Source organism: Atractosteus spatula, chromosome 6 (genome assembly GCF_055471065.1).
Source record: "Atractosteus spatula isolate fAtrSpa1 chromosome 6, fAtrSpa1.hap1, whole genome shotgun sequence".
Taxonomy (NCBI): Eukaryota; Metazoa; Chordata; class Actinopteri; order Semionotiformes; family Lepisosteidae; genus Atractosteus; species Atractosteus spatula.
The window spans coordinates 8,314,399-8,336,030 of NC_142711.1; the positions used below are offsets into that span (position 1 = coordinate 8,314,399).

At 40.6% G+C, this 21,632-nt stretch overlaps 1 protein-coding gene across 4 annotated transcripts in view; it reads left to right on the forward strand.

Moving 5' to 3' along the window:
• The window catches only part of ncoa2 (nuclear receptor coactivator 2), a 133,312-nt gene extending 116,247 nt beyond the window's left edge, over positions 1-17,065 (forward strand). For 3 of the 4 annotated variants that reach the window (XM_088919174.1, XM_088919176.1, XM_088919173.1), the window contains 8 exons: positions 1,914-2,079; positions 3,091-3,381; positions 4,165-4,242; positions 5,749-6,217; positions 8,010-8,187; positions 9,295-9,490; positions 10,336-10,422; positions 12,582-17,065. In XM_088919174.1, the coding sequence (XP_088775300.1) occupies positions 1,914-2,079; positions 3,091-3,381; positions 4,165-4,242; positions 5,749-6,217; positions 8,010-8,187; positions 9,295-9,490; positions 10,336-10,422; positions 12,582-12,593 (1,477 nt within the window). In that variant the 3' untranslated portion in view covers positions 12,594-17,065. The remainder of the gene's footprint in view (positions 1-1,913; positions 2,080-3,090; positions 3,382-4,164; positions 4,243-5,748; positions 6,218-8,009; positions 8,188-9,294; positions 9,491-10,335; positions 10,423-12,581) is intronic. The other variant, XM_088919177.1, reaches the window with a different exon arrangement.
• The last annotated feature ends 4,567 nt before the right edge of the window (positions 17,066-21,632 follow it).

Consider the following 21,632-nt stretch of genomic DNA (forward strand, 5'->3'; position numbering starts at 1 on the left):
TTATTATATGCTGCCTACATGGGCACACAGGCTAACATAAATTATAAAGCACCAGGTTTCGAAAACTGTTATGAGTGCTTCTAAGTTGTCCGTCGCTAAGCTGTCTGTCAGCTGTGGAGCCCTGTAGGTCATGCCCACTGGTGGTGGTCTGATGGAATAACCATGCACTGAGAATGACCCCCCCATGGGATCTCTTCTTTAAAAGCTTTATTTCTGAAAAATTAGAAGGTAGAATGGGAGAGTTCCAGATGATTCCTTAAGACACCACATTGTAGCAGGGAACTATGAGGCCATACAAGAAGATTAACACAACTCCTGTCACTGGGTTACATATACGTTACTAGGTCCTCAACTAAAAATAATGACTGCTGATATGTCCTACAGTAGGTGAAAAACAGTGTGTGACATTAGCTTTCCGTTTTATTTTTCCCCATTACTATTTAGCTGATGACCTTGATTTGGTGTGATCAGAAATAAGAATCTAAAAACCATCACGTTACTGTTTTGCTATTTTCTAATAGTTCTCAGTTTATGATTTATTTCACCCTACCTTTGATGACGTATTTGTTCATAAGTAACAGTCAGAATTTGTTGTCCCTGTGTTTTTTGGCTTTTTTCAGCTCATTGCCATCAGTGCTGCTATAACACGTGTTACAGCATTGTGAATCCGATATAAGGCCATGCCATTCTTACTACCACTGTGTTTGAAAGTGGGAGTGTGAGGTGGTTATAACACCGTCGAGTGTGCAGGAACTAGTCACGCATGAGTAAGAGTGAACAGGCTTGTGGCTGCCTCCACGCAGCCGGGCAAGTCAGGGTAAAATTACAGCTCATTAATATTTCTTTAGGTTAAAAAAGTGCTGAATGAAAACATTTTCACTTCCTCCCTTGCTGCATTTCCTATTGCAAAGGCTGATGCAAATACCGTCCTTGCTTCATGCCCTGGTTTCATTGTTTTCAAACCTCGGTAAAACTGTTTTATTTATAGAATGAGATGTTACAGTAATAGACAGGACTCAATGGAAATATTTCTGCCGTGATGGTGTTTTCTAGACCTTTTTTCCTCCTTACCCCTTAACTCCCACTGAATCAATGGTTACTGTGATGCAGGTTTTCCATATCATGGGATTCTGCTATTGCATTATTGCAGAGCTGGCTGTTTAAAAAATTAGTATGCTTTGGCCATATTTTTGCTTATCATTTATGTTTTGCTTCTTTTAACCTTCAGGGAACAGCTGTATGCGGCAAAGATGCTAAGCTTTCATCATCTGTATGATATTTCCTTTATCATTTTCACAAAAATATTATTGGGTTTCTCAAACTACTTATCTGTCCATGTGGAAGTGGTCAAAGAGTACCAAGACTATCAGCTGCAGATAGCAGTTTATCTTTAGAAATGCATAAACCTCATTTCAGTAACTTCCTCCCGATTCATTGACTCCGTACCATTCAGTTAAATGATACCTGTTGGAGTGGTTCACTAACTCATGTCATTGGAGTGATTCTGTAGCGCTGACTCGTTCACTGACTCAGACCTGATTCAGCACTGCTGACTTGTATCATTTGGAGTGTTGCTGTTCTATGTGTACTGACTCAGACACCTCAGTAGCGTAGTTACGCTGGGTGAATTTGTGGATCCTGAACGAAATGAACAGGTCTTTTAATCGTTAAAGTGATTCGTTTCACTGAACGGAATGAAATGAACCTGTTCCCTAAAAATAATCAACCTGCCCAGAGGTAGTTTAGCAGACTGCCTAGTTAAGCGAAGATTTTGATGTCTGGAGTGGATTTAGAATGTCTTCTCTTTACAAAGAAGAACAAGAGCTGTTAGCTGTGGAATTGGGAAGGAGGTGGACAGGGAGGAGGCAAGATGGAGTAGCCCTGTCACAGCTCCACTGTACTGTTCCCCTCAGGCCGGCCTACAGCAGCCCCCAGGACGAGTCCCTGTGTGCTGCCCCCTCACCCGAGAGCACTACAGATGAAGGAGCCCTGCTCAGCCAGCTCTACTCTGTGCTCAAGGACTTCGATGGCCTGGAGGAGATTGACCGCGCCTTGGGGATACCTGCTTTGGTCAGCCAGGTAGTCCTTAAGCCTGAGTTTAAGTCAGAGTCGCACCAGAGACGCACTTGTGTCTGTGTCTCTATGGTGTTGTAGTGGATGCACATCTTAAGAAGCAAAATGTCCTGTGATTCCTGCAAATTGCTCAGGTCCTCTTTTATTTCACCTTAAAGGTCTGTTTGCTGCAGGCCTTCCTAATCTCCCACCAGTAAAAGTACAGAGGCTAAATATACAACGTTGTACCACACTCTTGAGATCAGATAACAGTGGGACACTTGAAATTTTTTGTGTATAGTCTCAGCATTTGTAAAAGAATCGGGTCTGATCGTGTTCCCGATATCAGTCAAAGAATGTTTTGACAAAACGATTTCCCTCTCGATCTAGAAGCATGTAGTTGAATTTTTGTGACAGGCTGAACTCTTGTGGCCAATACTGCCAAGCAGGACAGAGTAAACTTAATTTATACTGCAATGACTTTTCACTGCATGAAAAATATATTGCCCCAAACAGGAATTGAGTGAATTGTAACGGGACCTGTTATTAGTCTTTGATTAGCTCTTAATTTTTGCAATAAAAAGTAATTGGTTGCAGCCAGCCTGAAAAACTGTAAACCAGGAGCTGTCCCATCCTTGTCCTGGAGGTCTGGGTTGTGCACTGACACCTGAAGAACTGGGGGCAGCTGGTGAATTTCTCCCCTTGAGCTGAAATCTCTGGGATATCCGGCTCATCCGGGAGCAGTACTGCCAGCTCTTTACTGAACAGCAGTCCAGGATGAAGCAGTAGTTAGTTAGGGCTCTGGACACCTCAGTGTATGAGGGATATAAATGCAAGTCACTTTTGAAAATGTGTTTGAGGTTACATTCTGTGGTCACCTGGTCTGGATTGCAGTTCTCTGTTGACGGAAGACCAGCGCCTGTTGCCTTGCATGTTCAGTCATGGTGTTCACTGCACGTTAAGACGGGAAGTCTGTTGCATGAATGTACGAGTCGTCCCGGAGCCCACAGGAGGGTCTGTGTGTCCGTGTCTCTGCAGGGCCAGGCAGTGGAGTCAGAGCAGTTCCCCAGCCAGGACCCCAGCATGATGCTGGACCAGAAGCCACCTCTCTACAATCAGCAGTACGCCGCCCCGGCCCCCATGGCGCAGGGCAGCTACCCCCCGATGCAGGACGCCAACTTCCACGCCATCGCCAGTCAGATGGGCCAGAGGCCGGGGTACCCGATGCTGCGCCTCCAGGCCCGACCCGGACTCCGTGCCCCTGGGGTGGGGCCGAACCAGCCCAACACGCTGAGGCTCCAGCTGCAGCACAGACTGCAGGCGCAGCAGGTGAGCAGCAGCGGGGCTCTCGCCGCTAGTCGTTTGAGTGGCACTGGCTTCTAAACATCACCTCAGGGCAGTTCTAAAAGACATTTTTAATAGATTTTCAAAGTCTTTTTACTCATTTGTACCCAGAGGAACCTATAATTAAATAGTGCGATTGTTTCCCTGTTTACTGAAGACAGATAGTTCTGTGCTGCATTGAAGTGAATTGTTGAGTGGCTCTAAGTGCCCCCTGGTGGAAATGGGAGGTATAAGAAGGAGGATTTGACCGGCTGCAATTCTGGGGCGATAGCAGTGTTTTCAAGATAAAGTTTGCAAATATCAGCACTCCTGTGATTTCATATTTTCTGGAAGGCTGTTGGATTATTTTTTGGCTTGCAAATTGTGAAAATTAAGACTTTCTGTTAGTAATCGAAAATATTGTAGAGATTGAATATGTATGATTGCTGTTTTAGATACTATAGATTAACAATAGTTATATTAATTTTTAATGACAATTGAATATTTTTGAGTCCATATTTTATATGCGTATATATTGGTATATTTTGTATCCGCTGTGTAATGCACTGAAGAAAACGTTAAGTAACCTCCATGCTTAATTCCTTTTTAGAAAACAAAATATTGTGTTATATGTTAAGACTGAATCATGAAGTATACAACAATTTTACCTTATCACACTCAACATTTCACTCTTTTTAAATTATGTCTGTAAAATACTGCACTGCTGAGATTTTTTAACCCTCTTGTCAGAATTTGTTTCAGTGCTTACATTTTAAATCTTGTTGTCAGAACCGTCAGCCCCTGATGAACCAGCTCAGCAGTGTGTCCAACTTGAACCTACCTCTAAGGCCTAACGTACCAGCCCAGGTCAGTCCCCATCTTTTCATGTGACCTCTGGCCACCCCACTGTCTGATTTCTCGAAAGACATCCCATGATTAAACTGCACTTTTCCTTAGTCTGGTCGTCATTTTGGACCTTGGCGAGTATCAAATGAGATATGAGGGAAATATCACTAAATGTGGATACAGAAAGGTGTGTAAAATGTATAATAGACATGAAAAACTATGTATATAAAATTCTCACTGAACTCCCGGAAATTGCTGTGTAAATTACACCCTGTCTGGGGTTACGTCAGATTCGACTTCTGTCAATTTGACTGGACATAAAAACAACTTGTTTTTGGGGTTACAGAAAGTTTCTGTCAGATACATTAAGAGCAAGTACACAGCAAGTTCCTTCTGTGGATTAATAGCCACTGTGACTCCATTTTACCCTTTGTTCTGTCTCATCTCATTGTCTCCGATTGTGTTATTTACTCTGTATTTTTTATAAGCCTGCTATATTTGGGATTTAAGTATTACAGTTATAAGATTTCAGAAGTTAGTTTTATCGGGGGAAAGGATTTTATTTCTCAGTATCACGAATGATAGTTGTCTCTCTGCCCTCACACCACGGTAAGAAAGGGTCACTGGCAACATGTGTAAAGACTTTCCCTTCCTGGAACCTCTGTGGAAGTCGGGGAGTGGGTGTAACACCGTAAAGAACACGGCAAATCTGAGTAATTACTTCATGGCCCGGCCTTGTGTGGGGGTCTGCTGTCAGGTCTGAGTAATTAAAGGGGGACTGCAAGGCTATTTTTATATTCCAGGGTTAGATAGAATCAGCATTGTTGAGTGCATTTCAAACCGCAATAAAAGTAAACTGTACACAGTAACTTGTAAAACCTCCAATTCACATCACAAAATAGACAAAGTTTTCAGGTATGCACAGCACATTGCATATTCTGCAGTTCGGAATGAGGCAAAAAACTTGACGTGAAGCAGCTCTATTACATTTTTAAAAAGAAGGCTTATGAATGAATCTCTTTTAATGCAATAGAAATATTGCTCTCGACTTCAAGACAGTTTTGCCGATACATGTAACTTGTTAACTCTGCATGCAGATCCCGTTTGAAACTTTCCGTGTTGAAATATCTGCTGCACAGCCTGTGCTTATTCTCCCCCGCATCACCTTACGTGAGTTCTTACAGTGACTAGTGAACAGGAAGGGCCGCCTCACGTCACAATTCGTGGTGAGCTCTCGCTCTCGCCCGTGGCGAGACCGGGGGTCCCCAGCGCCATGGCGACTCACAGCACTTTCACAAAGCTCCCGATGTTGTGCTTTAATCTGAAATGTGAGACGTTTTTCTGAACCGTCAGCGAATTTATTCTATAACCAAGACTGAATAGCCGCTCTGAGAACGTGGGACTGCAGTTCCCCTTGAATGAGTCAGTTCATGGCCGTGCCCCCCGGGCAGGGGGGTCTGCCATGCGGGCGCGGTGCAGAGCAGGGATTGCCAGCATTGTCCTTGTGCTTGCCCCCCCCCCCCCCAGGGAACCATCAACGCCCAGATGCTCGCACAGAGGCAGAGGGAGATCCTGAGCAACCACCTGCGCCAGCGGCAGCTCGAGCAGCAGCGCCAGCAGCAGCAGCAGCAGCAGCAGAGAGCCATGATGATGCGGGCGCAGGGCCTCAGCCTGCCGCCCAACATGGCGGCGGCGGTGGCGGCCCCTGGCAGCCTGCCGGGGACAATGAGCAGCCCGCGGATCCCTCAGGCAAACCCACAGCAATTCCCCTACCCGCCGAACTACGGTACTGGACTTACATCCCCGCCACCTTCCACCAGCCCCTTCTCCCCAGTGTCCCCCAGCCTCCCCGGGTCCCAGCTCCTCTCTCACAGCTCCTTGCATGGCTCCCAGATGAGTCTGGCTAACCAGGGAATGATGGGAAACATTGGAGGACAGTTTGGGGCTGTAATGAGTCCCCAAATGCAGCACAATGCCTTCCAGTTTCCCAGCTCAGGTACTGCCCTTTCTTGAAGTGCTTTTTATTATTTTCCTGAATGACAACACCGTGCAGGCTTAACAGGGTGCTTTGTAATACAGCATTGATGTTCTTTTGACATGAAAAGAGTGTTAATGATAAGAAGCAGATGATTGGATTGATTTAAATGTTACATACCTGTTGAAGTGTCAGTGCAGATTCCACGTATGGAGTCATTTTTTTTTAAAATCATCTAAGATTTCTACAGCCAAGGCCTCTGAGTGGAGATATTTGTTTTTATGTTGAAAGGTTAGAACCACAGGAGGGCTGTAAATAAGCGGCATTTGTGCCCGATGGCTGAATAGGCTGTATATTCTGTGGAATATCCATTCCAACAGAAAAAAGGGTTAAAATTGCAACTGAGATGTTAGAAAGTATCATTTTTGAACTTGAAGTCTAAGTATTGTAAGTTACAGTACATTTGAATGGATGTGATCTGATAAGCCTGTATAAATTGTTGTATTGTGTCATTCATGCCTGATGTTTGTTATACCTGGACTAATTGGCTGTTGCTTTCTCCAAGACTGTGGAGCTCTTGATTTAAAGGAACCTTAAAGAACCGTCTGTCCTCATCACTCCCCATTCCTGTTCTTTCCCTGTGATGACACTAACTTGCATGCTTTGTACTGTCTTAGTGCTTGCAATTAACCCTGTTTTTTAGCCTATATCTGAGCCTCTCTAACAGTAGAGTTCAAAACGGACCCGGCCACAGCACTAGTGTGCACGAGTGTATTTCTATCTTTTTGGGGACGTGCTATGGTCGTGAACTTCACTCAATTGAAACTCGTGGCGATCTGTGAACCCAGAACTAAGATTTTTGGCACTTAGACATCTGCAATGTCATTTTCATTGTGGGTGTGTCCCTGAATCATCTATCTTTGTTTGGATGTTTTCAGATTTTGTCTCCACATTTTGATAGCAATACCACTCATTCTGCAAGTAGTAATAGTAATAGCTATCTTTTGTACTTTTTACAGCACACAGAGTGCCTCTCTAAAATGTTATGCAAATTTCTTACATCTGCTGTCAATTTTTATTTTGCCTAATATTTTGTTATAACAATCAGCTGTTTAAACTGATTGTAACTCTAACTGAAACAGAAAAATGTGCAACAGGATCACATATTTATTCTTTCACGAGAACAACATATTAAGAAATCTGCTTAGTTACCCATTGGTAACCAATTTAGAAGAGAAGGATTGATTTGAATTCACTTAATCAAGATCTTCTGAAAGTTATCATAAACTTATAATTCTAAGACTACTTTTGGAATTCATTATTACTCTGCCATGACACACGGTTTAGGTTCCTTGGAATATGTGATTTGCAGCGATTGCCAAGTACTATAAACTTGGTTTATAGTAATATCATGAGCTATGTTAAATTTGTTACAGTTATTTAACATTTCAGTCAAAGATTTAGATCATTTTATTTGACTTGTTGTCTTGAAAACTCATGTGTGGTCACTGAGTTATAAATGTAGCATCTGTTCACGAGTGGTAGTATCACTGAAGGGGGATGCTTAGGCATTGATGGTAATCCTGAACATAATTGTTTTATATTTCAATTTAAAATATTGATAAAAAAGTTAGAGTAAGAGTTTATGTAATCAAATCCCAGGTTTTGCAAACTCCCTGCTGCTGGGAGCTAACTAGTTGATTCAGAGTGGCTGTCCATATTTAAGATGGGCCACATTCCTGTTCCACCACTGCATAACCCAGCAGCAAACAGTGCAGAGCAGTGCGCTTAACAGCTGTGTGTTGACCCTCAGGGATGAATCAGCAACCTGATGCAGGTTTTGGAGGTGCTACCACCCCCCAGAGTCCTCTGATGTCACCCAGGATGGGTCACGCCCAGAGCCCCATGATGCAGCAGCCCCAGGCCAGTGCAAGCTTCCAGCCCTCATCAGAGATGAATGGCTGGCCACAGGGAAACATAAGTGGAAATAGGTAATCATTGCAGGATTGCACTATTTCTTTTTTAGCTTAGGTCCTGAAGAACTTATATACATCCAAAATAAGGTTCGTGTGTGAGTGTCTAGCCAGGTCTTGAAGAAGACCATGCGTTCTGGTATGTAAAAGGACAGAAAGAGCTCTTGATCTGAATTGCCATCTGGGAATATGACACATAATCTTAGCAGTTCTTCATTCCTTCAGTTGATGCTACAAGCTGAGACCCTGACTACGTGGCCTTGTAAGATTGCAGGGGCAGCATTTGTAGGCGTTGGGAGTATTACCACTGGTGCCCTGGCTAGGTTCTGCCTGGGCCGGCTCAGTCTGGCCTACCGGAGGTAACCCCTCAGTTGCTGAAGCAGCTTGTCACCCTTCTACCTGATCTGCCATGTACTGAAGCTGTTTTGCCTCCCCCGGGCAGTGCTGCACTTCAGTGGCAGAAGCAATGGGTCCCCTCTCACTTGTAATGAGCTTTGGGCCTCTGTGGGATGAAAAATTAGTGCAATTAGAAGAGTTCACTTGGAACTGTATCTAGCCTAGATTGAACTGTGAAATATCCACACACATCCTCACGTCTTCTCTGAGATTTATTTTGTCAGAGATCAGGGTTTGGGGGGGGTGGGGGGGTTAGATTGCTGAATCCACAGCATTTTCGGTGCCGGTGAGTTTTTTTTCCGTCACAGCACAGCCTTGTGCCGTCTCCCTCAGGTGTGTGTGGTTAGCACATCCTGCAGCATCTGGCGCCTCCCAGTGGATTAAACTGCAGCTGGTTTCATTTCCATTGCAGCTGCAAGACAACACGCCGGATCTTGAGTGGCTTCTGATTGTTAGATGCACTTCAGAATGCAGTGTTATGTGGCAACCTTTTTTCAAGTTTTAAGTTGAGCCAATTTTCATGCAAGATCACACAGAATCCCTTGTCTGGGGAAATTCACTGTTGATGCTTGAATTCAGTGAGACTTTTAAAGTAGGGCGTGTTTTCCCAAAGCTCAGTCAAATGAGAGATTTGAATGACACATATGCTATGGATTTTTTGATGAAAGTCTTCTCGGTCTGTTCCTGTAGGCAATTTAAATGGTTTCGTTTTTTTTTATCTTTGGATAGCGTGTTCACACAGCAGTCGTCACCTCAATTTGGGCAGCAGTCAAATGCCAGCATGTACAATAACAATATGAACATCAATGTGTCAATGACAACGAACTCCAGCATGAACAACATGAATCAGATGTCAGGGCAGATCAGCATGACCTCAATGACCTCGGTGCCTACATCGGGGCTATCCTCCATGGGTCCCGAGCAGGTAAGTACCACAGCCTTTACCGAGCCTTTTCCACCCTGGAAAATCCTTGTTCACTGCACATGTGTAACGGGAGCCGGTCTAGGCTCTCGCGAAGCGTAGTTCAGGACCCTATGCAGACGGTATAATCCGGAAGTAAGTGGAGAAGGACAACAGGGAAGAGACGTAGGTGATCGGGAGGGGTTGACGGACAGGGGGGTGCGACGACGGTGATCCAGTGCTCGGGGGGGGGCGTGGTGCAGGCAAACAAGTCCAAAAAGTCCAAAGGGGGAATCCGGGGCGCTGTTCAGGGTCCAGGTACCGGGTGAACCATCCAAGAAGTTAAAATCCGGAACGGGATCCGGAACAGGAACAGGGAGTTAAAACAAGATAACGGGGCCAGGCGCTCCGAGCCCTGGACTCAGACGGTCAGGACACCATGATGAAGGCTATGCCATCGGGTCTCTCCTGGACCCGCTGGTAGGCGGGCTTCCGGGCGTCCATCTCCCAATGCTGAGTGACGAATAGAGGGACCGCCCGGCTTAAATAATAACAGGCAAAACAGGGGGCAGGTGCACGTAATCAACTAAAATACGAAAGGGTCAGAGCGCCCTTAAGAGGAGGGAAGACAATCGTGACAGCATGGTGCTGTAGATGCTTTAATTCAGGTACTGTACTCACCCTGTATAAGGCTGTCTGTTCAACAAAGAAATAACCAAGCGTTTTTCCAAAGCAAAAACATATCGACCTCCTGGAGTCCTTTTGTCTTGGAATCTAATGTCATTTTTTTTAAATGCAAGGAGGATTAATTGTTGTGCAGTCTGGAGGCAGGGCTTTAGAAACTTTCTTAGATCTTTCTCTTCTCACAGGTGAATGATCCTACCATGAGAGGAAACCTCTTTCCTAACCAGTTGCCTGGCATGGATATGATTAAACAGGAGGGTGAGGCAACACGAGTAAGTACATCCACAGCTAGGTTCTTTTTTCCTCACTCTTGCCTACAGAAAACAGCTATATTACAAATGTTAATTAAATATGAGCCTTGCAGTCTTCACTTTTTATATAGTCATTGAAGACTTGACCAAAGATCGAAGTCTCCACCTTAGGACAAATCAAAACTTTTCCTTTCTCAATTTTATGGTATTTTTCAAAACAAGTGAACTAGAGTAGACGACAGCTTTCTCTGTACTGATTTATGTGATGCATTTTTTTCCACATAACCCATTACAAGTTGAAGGCCTTCTAAGTGTCTGCTCATTCTTAATTGAGCCGTTTGGTGCCCAGCAAGGTTGTGAATAATTTAACATAATTACCTTATGTAATTCTGCGACCAAGAGTTATGGTGCTAGACTGACTTAACACAACCCCTTAAGATGGTGGTGTAATTAGTACTGTGCACTTAGTGCAAGACTGATTTGTTCTCATGCAGACAATATTTTAAAGGACAAGTCCTTGTAGACTTCAAGACATGACATCAAGTGCTATACAGCAGACATAAACAAAGGCTCAGATTGCTTATGTGTTTATGCTATGTTTTATCTATTGATTTTTCCCCCTACATTTTGCGTCACACTCTGCAAGCAGTATGAGTGCTATCATTTTCAAAGGCAATTCAAAAGGGATGGCTTAAAAATCTATCTCGCTTCCCAAGGGGTTAATAATTCACAAGTGCTGTTGTATTAAACACTGTTCTAATCATTTTCTCCTGTAAGCCACACATCGGTACGAATTTGGCATGAATAAAGGAGTTGCACCTTGCTTCCAAATATGTTGCTATTGTTTGATTAGCCAGAAGTGTTTAAAAGTACAGTGTTTTGAAGAGCTGCAGACTGTCTGCGTCGCCACCTAGTGGAAAATGGCCATATTAAATCGAATTTGGCTGAAACGTCTCAGATGGTTTTTTTTAATTGTGCAACTTTATGGACTGTGGAAAAATATCATTTTTGTTGGGCCGAATCTTTTTGAGAAAGTTTCATGCTATCCAACCTTTATTTGTTTCTTCTCTGGGCCGTAGCAAGCATTTGAAATCTAAATAATGTTGTTATTGAAGCTTTTAAGCCTCATTAAATTGTATGAATATTTAACAGCAGTACAACATTTTGAATGTGAACTCGACTAGTTTTCTTATAAGCCTTGGAAATTTATGTCACTTGATTTATACTGCAGGAGCCCAAATGTAAAGGGCTGAAGTAAATAATTTAGTGCCTAGCCATTAGTGCAGCTACAATGAATTTATATTATCGCAGAGTTAGGAATTCCCAAGCCATTCTATTTTTAAGATATTTCGCTTCACCTCACTGGGGTATAATTGTTTTAAATGTTGGGTTTACACAAACATTATCTGTCTGTGAGCTGGTCTTTTGAACACTTTACTGTTTATGAGCACAGGACAGGAGATATTAAACACGCCTAAATTGTTGCTGTTTCTTTTGTTCTGTGGGTCATAACATTCATTGGGAACATTATATCCTGAACATTTATTCCAGTCTAATCTTAGATTAGATTAGATTCTGCCTGTCTTTTCAAATCTAGTCTTCCAACAGATCCCTGTCTTATTAAAATGGCCTGTCTTTATATTGTGAGAGACAACATCAGGTGTAAAATCCATCTGTGTCTTGTGGCATAGCTGTGTGCTTCAGGGCCTGCTGTAGGTGCTCATGTGGGCTGATATTTATACCACTCCATAACTGCTGTGGGGAAACATGGACAATAGTGCCATGTTACTGAAATCTCATTTAATGTGACAGTTCTCTATGTATAGATAGGGAGAAAGAGACACACAGTTCAGTGCAGTCTGTGTATATATATATAAGTGTAGTTGGCTGTCTGCTCAGTTTTTCTGTGTCTCATAATCCCTGAAAAATAATAAATAATTTATAGCTTTGCTTAAAGCCCCTTAGTAACCAATATAAAAAAAACTTTGTTGTAGAAATCAGTTAAAATCCAAATGTCTTCTGTTTATGTGTAGTTGAAAGGGTGGGAAGGAGAAACACTGACCTTCGATTCCATAAAATTGAATGTTTCTTACTGTCATTCTGATTGATTTCCTGTTGATGATACAGGTTAATGTCATCAGTGCACAAGTATACAAGTGAACTCTTTTGTATATTTGCAGAAGTATTGTTGACCCTCGTCGCTGGCGGGACCTCAGAACATTACCTGGTAGTGCACTGCGAACGGCCAGCGTGCGTCTCACGTGTTGGCCGACCATCATGCCACCCAGCTACGCCATCTGCTGACGAGCCCGGCCCCGCCGCCGCCGCCCTGCCCGCGGGGAGGGGGGGGGGGGGGGGCGGCAGCGTCCGAAACCTCAAAGTGTTCTTCTCTGAGGAAGGAGAAGGGGGAGACGTCGTAGGTCATTTTCCTGTCGGAACACTTCTTGAAAAGAGCAACCCGAGTCTTTGCTCTGCTCGCAGTCTCAAGTAAACCTTCTGAAAGCCAGTCAGTCTGTTCATCGCATTCACCGCAGTGTGACTTAGGTCTCCCCTGATTGGCTAACTGAATGGCACCGGAATACTTGTCAGATGAATGTATTTCCTCGTGGGGGCGGTGACCACACTCTTGATCTCTTCTACGATGTACACTGTTTGCTTCTCTCTCTCTCTCTCTTCCTGGCTCTCTGTCATTTTTGTTTTGTTCCAAACTGGGTGTGAGGACTCCTCAATTACTTTTGAATTCTGGACGGTTTTTCTAAATTTCAGATGTTTTGGGGGGCTTTTTTTCGTGTTTCTGTTTTTTTTGCGTGTGTGTGTGCAAATAAGACATGGAATAAAGTTTAATGGTTTCTAAATTAATTGTGAGCAAAAAAATAATGAATGGTTTGAAGAGCATATACAATTTTGTAAAATTGTTAGAACGGTTTGTATTATAAATTCAGACTAATATAGTCTAAATAAAGGTTGATAGTGTATAATATTAGGTTTAACTGTTATGTATAGATTTATTTTCTTTTTTTTCTAACAGTGTAGACAATAAAACTATTACAGTTAAATAAGGTAATGACACTTTCTAAACTGGCAAAAGTGTGTTAAAAGGCTGTTATTGTATTTTGACCCCAAAATGTTTTTTTCTGCTGGACGTATGGATTGGTTGGTCCCATATTTTCAAAAACAACAAACTCTTCAAATTTATCATCTCTTGTGATTATAATCTTAAAAGTATTGCTAGATTGTATATACATTTTTTAAAATCAGTTTCAGGCTGGTCTTAATAACTGCTTCTAAAGTAACGATGGAGTGTCTTGTTCATATGGGAGATGGCAGCACTCATAGGGGGAGATCAGACAGTTCTGGTAGGGGGTCAGGTATATTAAAAAGATATTACTGGATCAGCAAACAGCGGGAGGGGGTATACAATGTACAGATTATCGCTTGCTTTCAGCTTTTAGCCTAGATACCACAGAAGGAAAAACAAAAAACAGCCATAATAATTCAATATTACAGTGTGCTTTTTGTCATTTGGAGTGGAGTGCAAGTCAAGAGCTGCTAGATACAGACTTTACTGTTCTGGGTTATGTAATCGAGCAATAACTATTACTTGAGGATCTTTTGTTTTACAATTTTGTACAGTTTTCTGGAGGCAGATTTGTCCTAACGGTTGATTCCGAAACTAAGGTACTACAGTATTAAGCATAGCCACCTTTTTTATTGCTGTTGTGTGTCAGAAGACGTCAAAAGATGTTCCTTAGTAATTATGTATAGCATTTCCTTCGGTAGAAAACTAGGTGTGAGTGGTTAATTTGGGGTTTTAATTTTCTTGAAATCAGGCAGTGTAAAATCCTTAATCCACTGGCAGATTGACTCCCTAATATTTTTTATATAAGCAAGTCTAGTGCTGTCAAGCTATCTTGAGATGCCTAGAGAGACTGTTTTTTTTTAGTTAAATTGCAATGTGAATAGTGTGGGTAGAATAAACCTACATATATATTTTTCTGTTTCATTTTTCTGTAGATTTCTTAATATATTTTAATTTTTTAGTATGTTTTTAGAGGTGTTTTCAAGTAAATAGTAAAGAATTGGCAAACTTGTTGCAATGAAATTCTACCACACATTTTTAATAGTATTTGAATGAGCCTGCCACAAATTAAAAAGCCAAAATTTTGTTTTTATTTCTGGAGGTATTAACTTTTGTTGAATGCTGACCCATGTTAGGAACCAGATGGTTTAATGAAAGACACTAGGAGTTAGTTGCTTTTCTTTATCTCTTAATTTAAAGTTACTGTATTTAGCCCATTACTTTTCGTAGCCAATACAACTAAACCTGCATAGAATGTAGTAAAGATTAAAATAATGCTTTTATCTTTCAAATAATTGTGCAAGGTCATTACCCAGTTTATATGAAGCAACTTCAAAGAGCAGTGTTAATTTTATTTCTACAAAAAAGTGATGGAATAAAGTCCACATGATCCTGGACAGACATTACAAAATTACAGGTAAACACGCATATATCGTGCCCTCAAAAATGATTCAATCATCAGAGTGCCATTCATTTTCCTAACAAAACCCACCCTGATTTCATTTCATGAGACAGGTTTTATGGGCTGGATAAACTGTGAACTGTCAGTGGTTTCATATTCTCTCATGATAAAAATCCTAATGGAAATCATATTCCAGGTTATATTTAAGCTATGTGGCCATTTTAGTTTTTCACCTCTGTGTTACAGGCATTTTTACTAAGCAAAATGAAGAGGTCAGAAGGTTTTGACGAAGGTGTTCTGATGTGGGCAAGGTTGCGTGCTTTGTCCTTCTGAACAGCTTTTCTAATGAGAGACAGTCCGACCTCCCATTACACATTTGCAAACAGAGCACAGGCTAAACTTTTTACCTGAGACTTGTTTTAAATGTGCATTCTGATCTATCCATACGTGGACGATTTTTGTACCTTTTGAAAAGGTATCCTGTTTTGCGGAAGAAATAAAAAAAAACTCATTTTTTTCCCATTTTCTTTTGCTTTCTTTGCTACACAAATTAGATTTGCTTTTAAATGTATTGCTTGTTTGGAGAGTAGAAATTCTCTTGGAAATTAAATGTTAAACTGAAAAAATACCCAATGAATTCATAATGGAAAACATTCTTTGGTAGTATTACTTTTGAAGCATCTTTGCCTTTAGCCAGTGTACAATTATTAATATAAAACTTGCATTTGCCTTTACAAATGAATTTACCATGCATTAGTATTATAAAATCTGTATTACATGTAACGCATATTTTGTCTAGGTTATGCTAAATGCATTTGTCACAACTGAAAACGACTTATGCGTGTTCACCTGTGTAACTTTTCCATAATACTACAAACACTATGTGATTGTAGTCTTAGAATATGCCAGTGGTGACCAGTTTTGTTGTCATAGGCTTAGCCATTCCTTATTAAAAGATGTAAATTTCTTCTTCTTTTCATAGCAATGCAGCTTTTGTTAATGGTGTATGGCTTTAAATCTAGATTTACCTCCAACGTTCATTTAGAAACTGTGGCCCTAGTTCATTTGGGCTTCTTTAGCTGTCTTGAGAGCACCCGAAGAACTGCAGCTATACATCATAACTTAGTTCCTCTCAGTGTACTATGAAAGAAGACAGTTCACCAATACATAGATTCCTGCCATCTGTAACACATTATCTCAACATAACTGTTTTCTGGACATTGGTTTGTCATGTTTACCATCTTTTACTACATGTAATGTTTAAAACTAAGCAACTGAAAGTATCGAATTTTAGAATAGCCAGTTTTAGCAGATGAACCGAGTGTAAAGCTCCCTTTGCAGAATCCAAAGATTACATTGTCAGTTTTAAGAACATAAGCCATGAAGTGTTGGTGTGGTTTAGCAACCTTTTTATAGTATTTGTATCTGGGCAGTTGTGACTAGGATCAGAGAAAATGTTTGCATTTAAAATAAAGATGAAAATATCATACAGACTTTGATTCAGCTTACAGACTTTTGTCTCTCTACCTTTGTTTTAATTTTGGAATTTTTGAAATTTGTTTTGTATAGTCTGCCAATTTCTTAGAACTGGTAAAAAGCTAAATGCAAAAACCTCGAAATGCTAAAACCTAGCAAAATGCCTTAGATCTGGTTTTATGTCTTGTATATTACTACTACAACCTTGTCTGTTGTATTATATTTGTATAGTGAATTGTGTACAATACTGAATGAGTGCAGCATCACTCAATATGTCTTTGTTGCTGGATACAGACTACAGCACTCTTTTTGCCCTATTCACCTCCTTATTACTGTTAATTTTTCATGTGTTATTTGTGATCAGTTGTGGATTATATTATTTGTACAATTGTTTCTCATTTAGTGTCTGTGAATTCTGTATGAAAAGATGATGCAAGGGTAAATCTAAGCAATATGTAAAATATATGGTTTTTCTGGAGAAAGCTTACAGTGTTGCAGGCTCAGAGATGTTATTTTTCCAGATGTGTTCACACTAAACGTCACCTTCTGCACCCGCATTGATGTTTGTAACCTTAGTGTGAGCATTTTATGCAAAGTTAGATATACGAAGAGAAATTTAAACACATTTATGCAAGTTGTTGACTAATATTGCTTTGCTATTTGATGTTAAATAATGCCATTGTAAATAAAGAATTCTGTTATTGCAACATTTAATAAAAGGTACCGACTGTGTGTTCCACATGGGCCTGGAGATTCTGGGCTTTAGAATGTGTGCGTGGATGAACGAAGGGTTCCAGATCTGAATCTTCTGCTTTTTCTGTGTTTTTTCACACCATCACCAAGAGTTCAGGAAACAAACATAAAAATACTTCCTGATAGAACTGTGCCTGTATGCTGTATGTACATAGGGCACTTCACACTACTTGCTGTAAAGTAATTACAGATTTTTTATGCACAGTAACACTTCGTGTTGTGTGCATGGTCATTGCTGTGAAATCACTTCTTCTCTTGAATATAGACTTTTTTTAAAAAACATGATGGCTTATTAAAATCTCCATACAGAACACAGTTCCTCATCAGTATCTTAGACAATCCACTTGACTTGTGGAATATCTGGAATATCACACAGTTTCTACGTATAATTTTGTTCTGATATACATCTGTCAAGAGCCGTGCTTATAGTCCACAATTTAGGAAGTGATTTGGTTTGATGATTTGGGGGTGAGGTACCTCTGAGAAGTCAATTTTAACATTTTTTCCTCTTTTTAAAAAAAAGGCAACAGAAATGAGTCTTGGCTAGTGAACATGGAGTTTAATATGGGAATATTATGACAGTACTTCTGCGATCTGCCTCGATTAAGCCATCGTCAGCCTGCCTAGCTTACAAATGAAATATGCTGTACTGACACCTGCACTCTGCTTGCAGATCCTAGAGCTGGGATTCTCAGCACCACTTTGCAAGTTAGTAGAGCTAATTATGATGAAAAAGTCAATGCTTTCCCAAAGGTGTAAAGTGGTGATTTAAAGAGGCTTTACTGCAGCTCTCAAGGACCCAGGGTTGTTGTGACTTTTCTGGTGTCCTAAGGGGGAAACAATAATTATTTTTCTTGCTTTGTTTTCTAATCAGTGATAGACACTACATTGTTAGAGAATTATTTCATCCCATGGCTTTTGTGATTCAGTTTTCCTGGAACTAATGGCGGTTCAACTATATTGTCAAGCTATAACAGTGTTATTTTACTGCTAACCACACACCAAATTATTTTCACACAAGGATTTCAATTCTAGATTTGCAGGAAAATCCAATTCTGACTGATCCAAGAGACCAGTTATGCCTTTTGTGAATTGTAGGGTACGACTTTAAAAGTGAAAATACTCCACGTGAAGGAAATCTGAGCTAAACTCTTTACAGCTGTCGATTTGTACTAATATGATCAAGACTTGCACAAACTGAACACCGTCAGTTTACTTGAGGCAGTGCGATTACCACGTCCCTACATACAAAGCCACAAATCACATTGAAAATTGTTCTTGCTTGTATGTAAACTGCATTTTTTTTTATTAAATGTAAATTCACTGGGAATAACAACTTCGAAGAATTTAAGTGTATTGAAAATCTTTGAAGTGTTTCTGTCGTAGTAAATTTGGCTTAACCCGCTTAGCTGAGAGCCAGTTTCCTGGCTCTGGGACGAGGAGGGTGGGATCTCCTTTCTGCTCAGGTGGAAGATGAAATGACGCCAAGAGTGATTATGATTTAAGACATCTGAGGCCAATTCAACTTGGCTGCTGTTATCCTTCCCGAACTTTAGTTATGGGTTTCCATCAGCGTTTTTAAACTTCGACGTGTCTGGTTATTTCTCTCGGATGATAATGGCTGTTAAATCTGACCTCTTCTTTTCAATTTGCTTTGTGATCAAACCAAATGATGATGTTCCGAAATAATATATTGGCTTATTTGGAGATTATTCGCAACGATTATTAAGTGTTATGAGTGTATGAGACGGAACTGCTATAAATTTAAACGACGATTCCCTTTGATTAAAACCTTTCTGATGTTCTTAAACTATTCAGTTTTTTTAAAATGTACGTCTTCAGGTAATTTTCTTCTTTCTAATATTAAATTGTAAGATATCTGCATAAAACATCACCCGTTAATTAGACATGATTTGGAATTGATTACCCGTATCAGTAGGGGAAAAAACGCATTTTACCGTGTGTATCTGTAGAACACAAGGGAAACTGGGCTTCTCGTTTGCACGGTAGGTAAATCTTAAATAATTGGTAGCATTCTTTCACAGTGTTTTAGCTCCTATTCACCTTTATACACAGATGACATAAAACAAGTGACCTACAACGCTCTGTATATTTCAAATAATGTAGCCTTCACTTCTGAAGGGGCCCCTTTAGTCATGGCCTGCAATGTTGCAGTGTTAATTGATGCGTGGCGCGCTTGTCCACTGAAACCTTTCTGGGGGTGGCTGCTAGCCCTTTCGGAGTACTGTCGTGTGTGTTTATTCAGGAGCTCATCCATCTTCCAGTACGTCTTCTGCCTGTTCCGTCATTCACCGTTCGCAGCTCTTCCGAAGGCTGGCTTGCAGCGGGAATTGTTACTAGGCAGCGCCACGAAGCGACTCCTCGCTTCGGATGTCGGATTTCGGGGAGCCCCGGTTCTGAATACTTCCGACTTGGAACGAGTCGCGCTCGGTGGTGTAATTTCAGCCTTCAAAAAGGTGCTTGCATTAAGTGAAGACTGTCATTTCGCGGAAAAGAAAGCATTCGGCGAATTGCTTTCATCCTTATCTGTGAAATGAACTGGTCCACGGTCTGGATATCAAATTTAAGAGTGAAAATCTCTTCACGTTAGATGGCTGCATGATATTTTCGTTTTGCCTTAACACACCTTGCAACTTATCTTGTCTCATTCCCGATAGGAAGTTCAGCCGTGAGTTTTTCCAACACATTTGTAATTATTGTTTTAATATGTACTACTGTTAATAGTGTTGGTGGCGATAATAACGATTTGTGAATGGGTAGGAATATGTTCTTTCACACCACAGTTTTAGTTGCCAAAATCGGTTAGTTGTCCAATTTTACGGTTGTTACTCTAAACCCACTGAAAACCTATGCCAACCTATGAAAACCTATCCATATCGAATACAAATGTATAGGCTATTCTTTACTCTGGTATGTTACGAAATTACTCGCATATCTATAATATTTTTGCCCGAGACTTTTTAAAACTGTTGAAGAACGACTTGTTGCTAATGCCAGTGACGTCATGCATCGTCTTCAGCGTTAGCTTTCTAGCGCTTCTTGAACGGTGAGAAATTTGTCCGATTGAGAAGATCGTTTCTCAATTCGACTATTCAACTCGAAAAAAATAGTCCAATTTAAGAGTTCGTTTCTGATTCTAGTAAGTACATAAACATTTTTCTTTTAGGCAAGGAAATTGAATCAAATACTGCAACTCAGCCCTTATAGACTGCTGATGGGATTACGTGGTCATAAACGCTAAATGAAATATTCTGCGACTGTTAAATGTTTTAACATTGAAATGTCATTTCGGTGGTCAGTCGGCGACGGATTTTGTTTTCACATTCATGTTGTACTTTAATAAAAATTATAAAGACTTCTTTATATCAGCATGGTTACAATTGTCACGACTTATTGCTATTTATGGATCTTAACTATACACTTATACTGAAAGTAATCATGTCGATTTTAGATATTGCGGATGTTGGTTGTCTTCATCTGTCGAAATCGGTTTGAGGGTGAATTTTCCTGAAGAGACGTAAAAAGTGTTGCATCTGAAAAGACTGAAAATATTTTAAATGAAAATATTTCAATAATCAGTCAACATATACCAAAATAAGCGTGTTCTTTTTCTGTAAGTACTGTTTTGGTTTTGCAGAACTAAATATCTAAACTAACTTTCCTAGCAATAAGAACAAATACATCAATATCTTCATAATGGTGCGATCAATAATTAAGCACTGATGAGGAACGGACTGTGCGTTTATTTACGAATCACCGATTCAAGAAACCGCTGCACTCAATCGCGATGCAGTTTAATTATTTATACAGGTGATGTTTGAGGACTAGGCTGTATAAATGCGTCACATGTGATGCATACCCGTCTTTTAGAATATGTGAATTTCGTGAACATGTCTTTAGGATCGAGGGTATTTCCTTTTAAAATTTTCACTGCACATCGTTACGCTTACCTTGAATTGTTTAAACCATCACGAGTCCCCCGCTACACAGACAAAAATCTTTTTTTTTTAAAAAGTCACGCGTTTATTTTAAACTGCTCGAAACCACTCGCACATTAAATGCAACCCACAGCATTGTGTCCACGTAATGAAATTTGATGAGGAAAAACTTAGAAAACATCAACACGTTGTATGAGCAGCGCTAGTTAGAAATTTGGTGTGAAAACTTTGTGCTATAGTTTCCAAGGCTTGTTTGAAATCGTTAAACTAAGCTAAATCCAGTCGCTGAGGGGTATTGCGATTAGTGTAATGAGACGTTATGAAAATGCAAGGCTACACAACAAACCGTTACATAACGTTTCCCATATTTCAATAACATAAGACTCTTGAATCTCATTTCTCATAAATGGGTCAATTCACCTTTAGCTACGTCTGCAGTGTTTATTTGTCTTTATTTCTGTTAGTGTTACTGGAGTATTAAAAAGCAATCGATGAATTCACCTTCAGTGAGGTGCAGGATATGCGACTGGGATAAGACCCTACTGAGGACAGGCTAACTAAA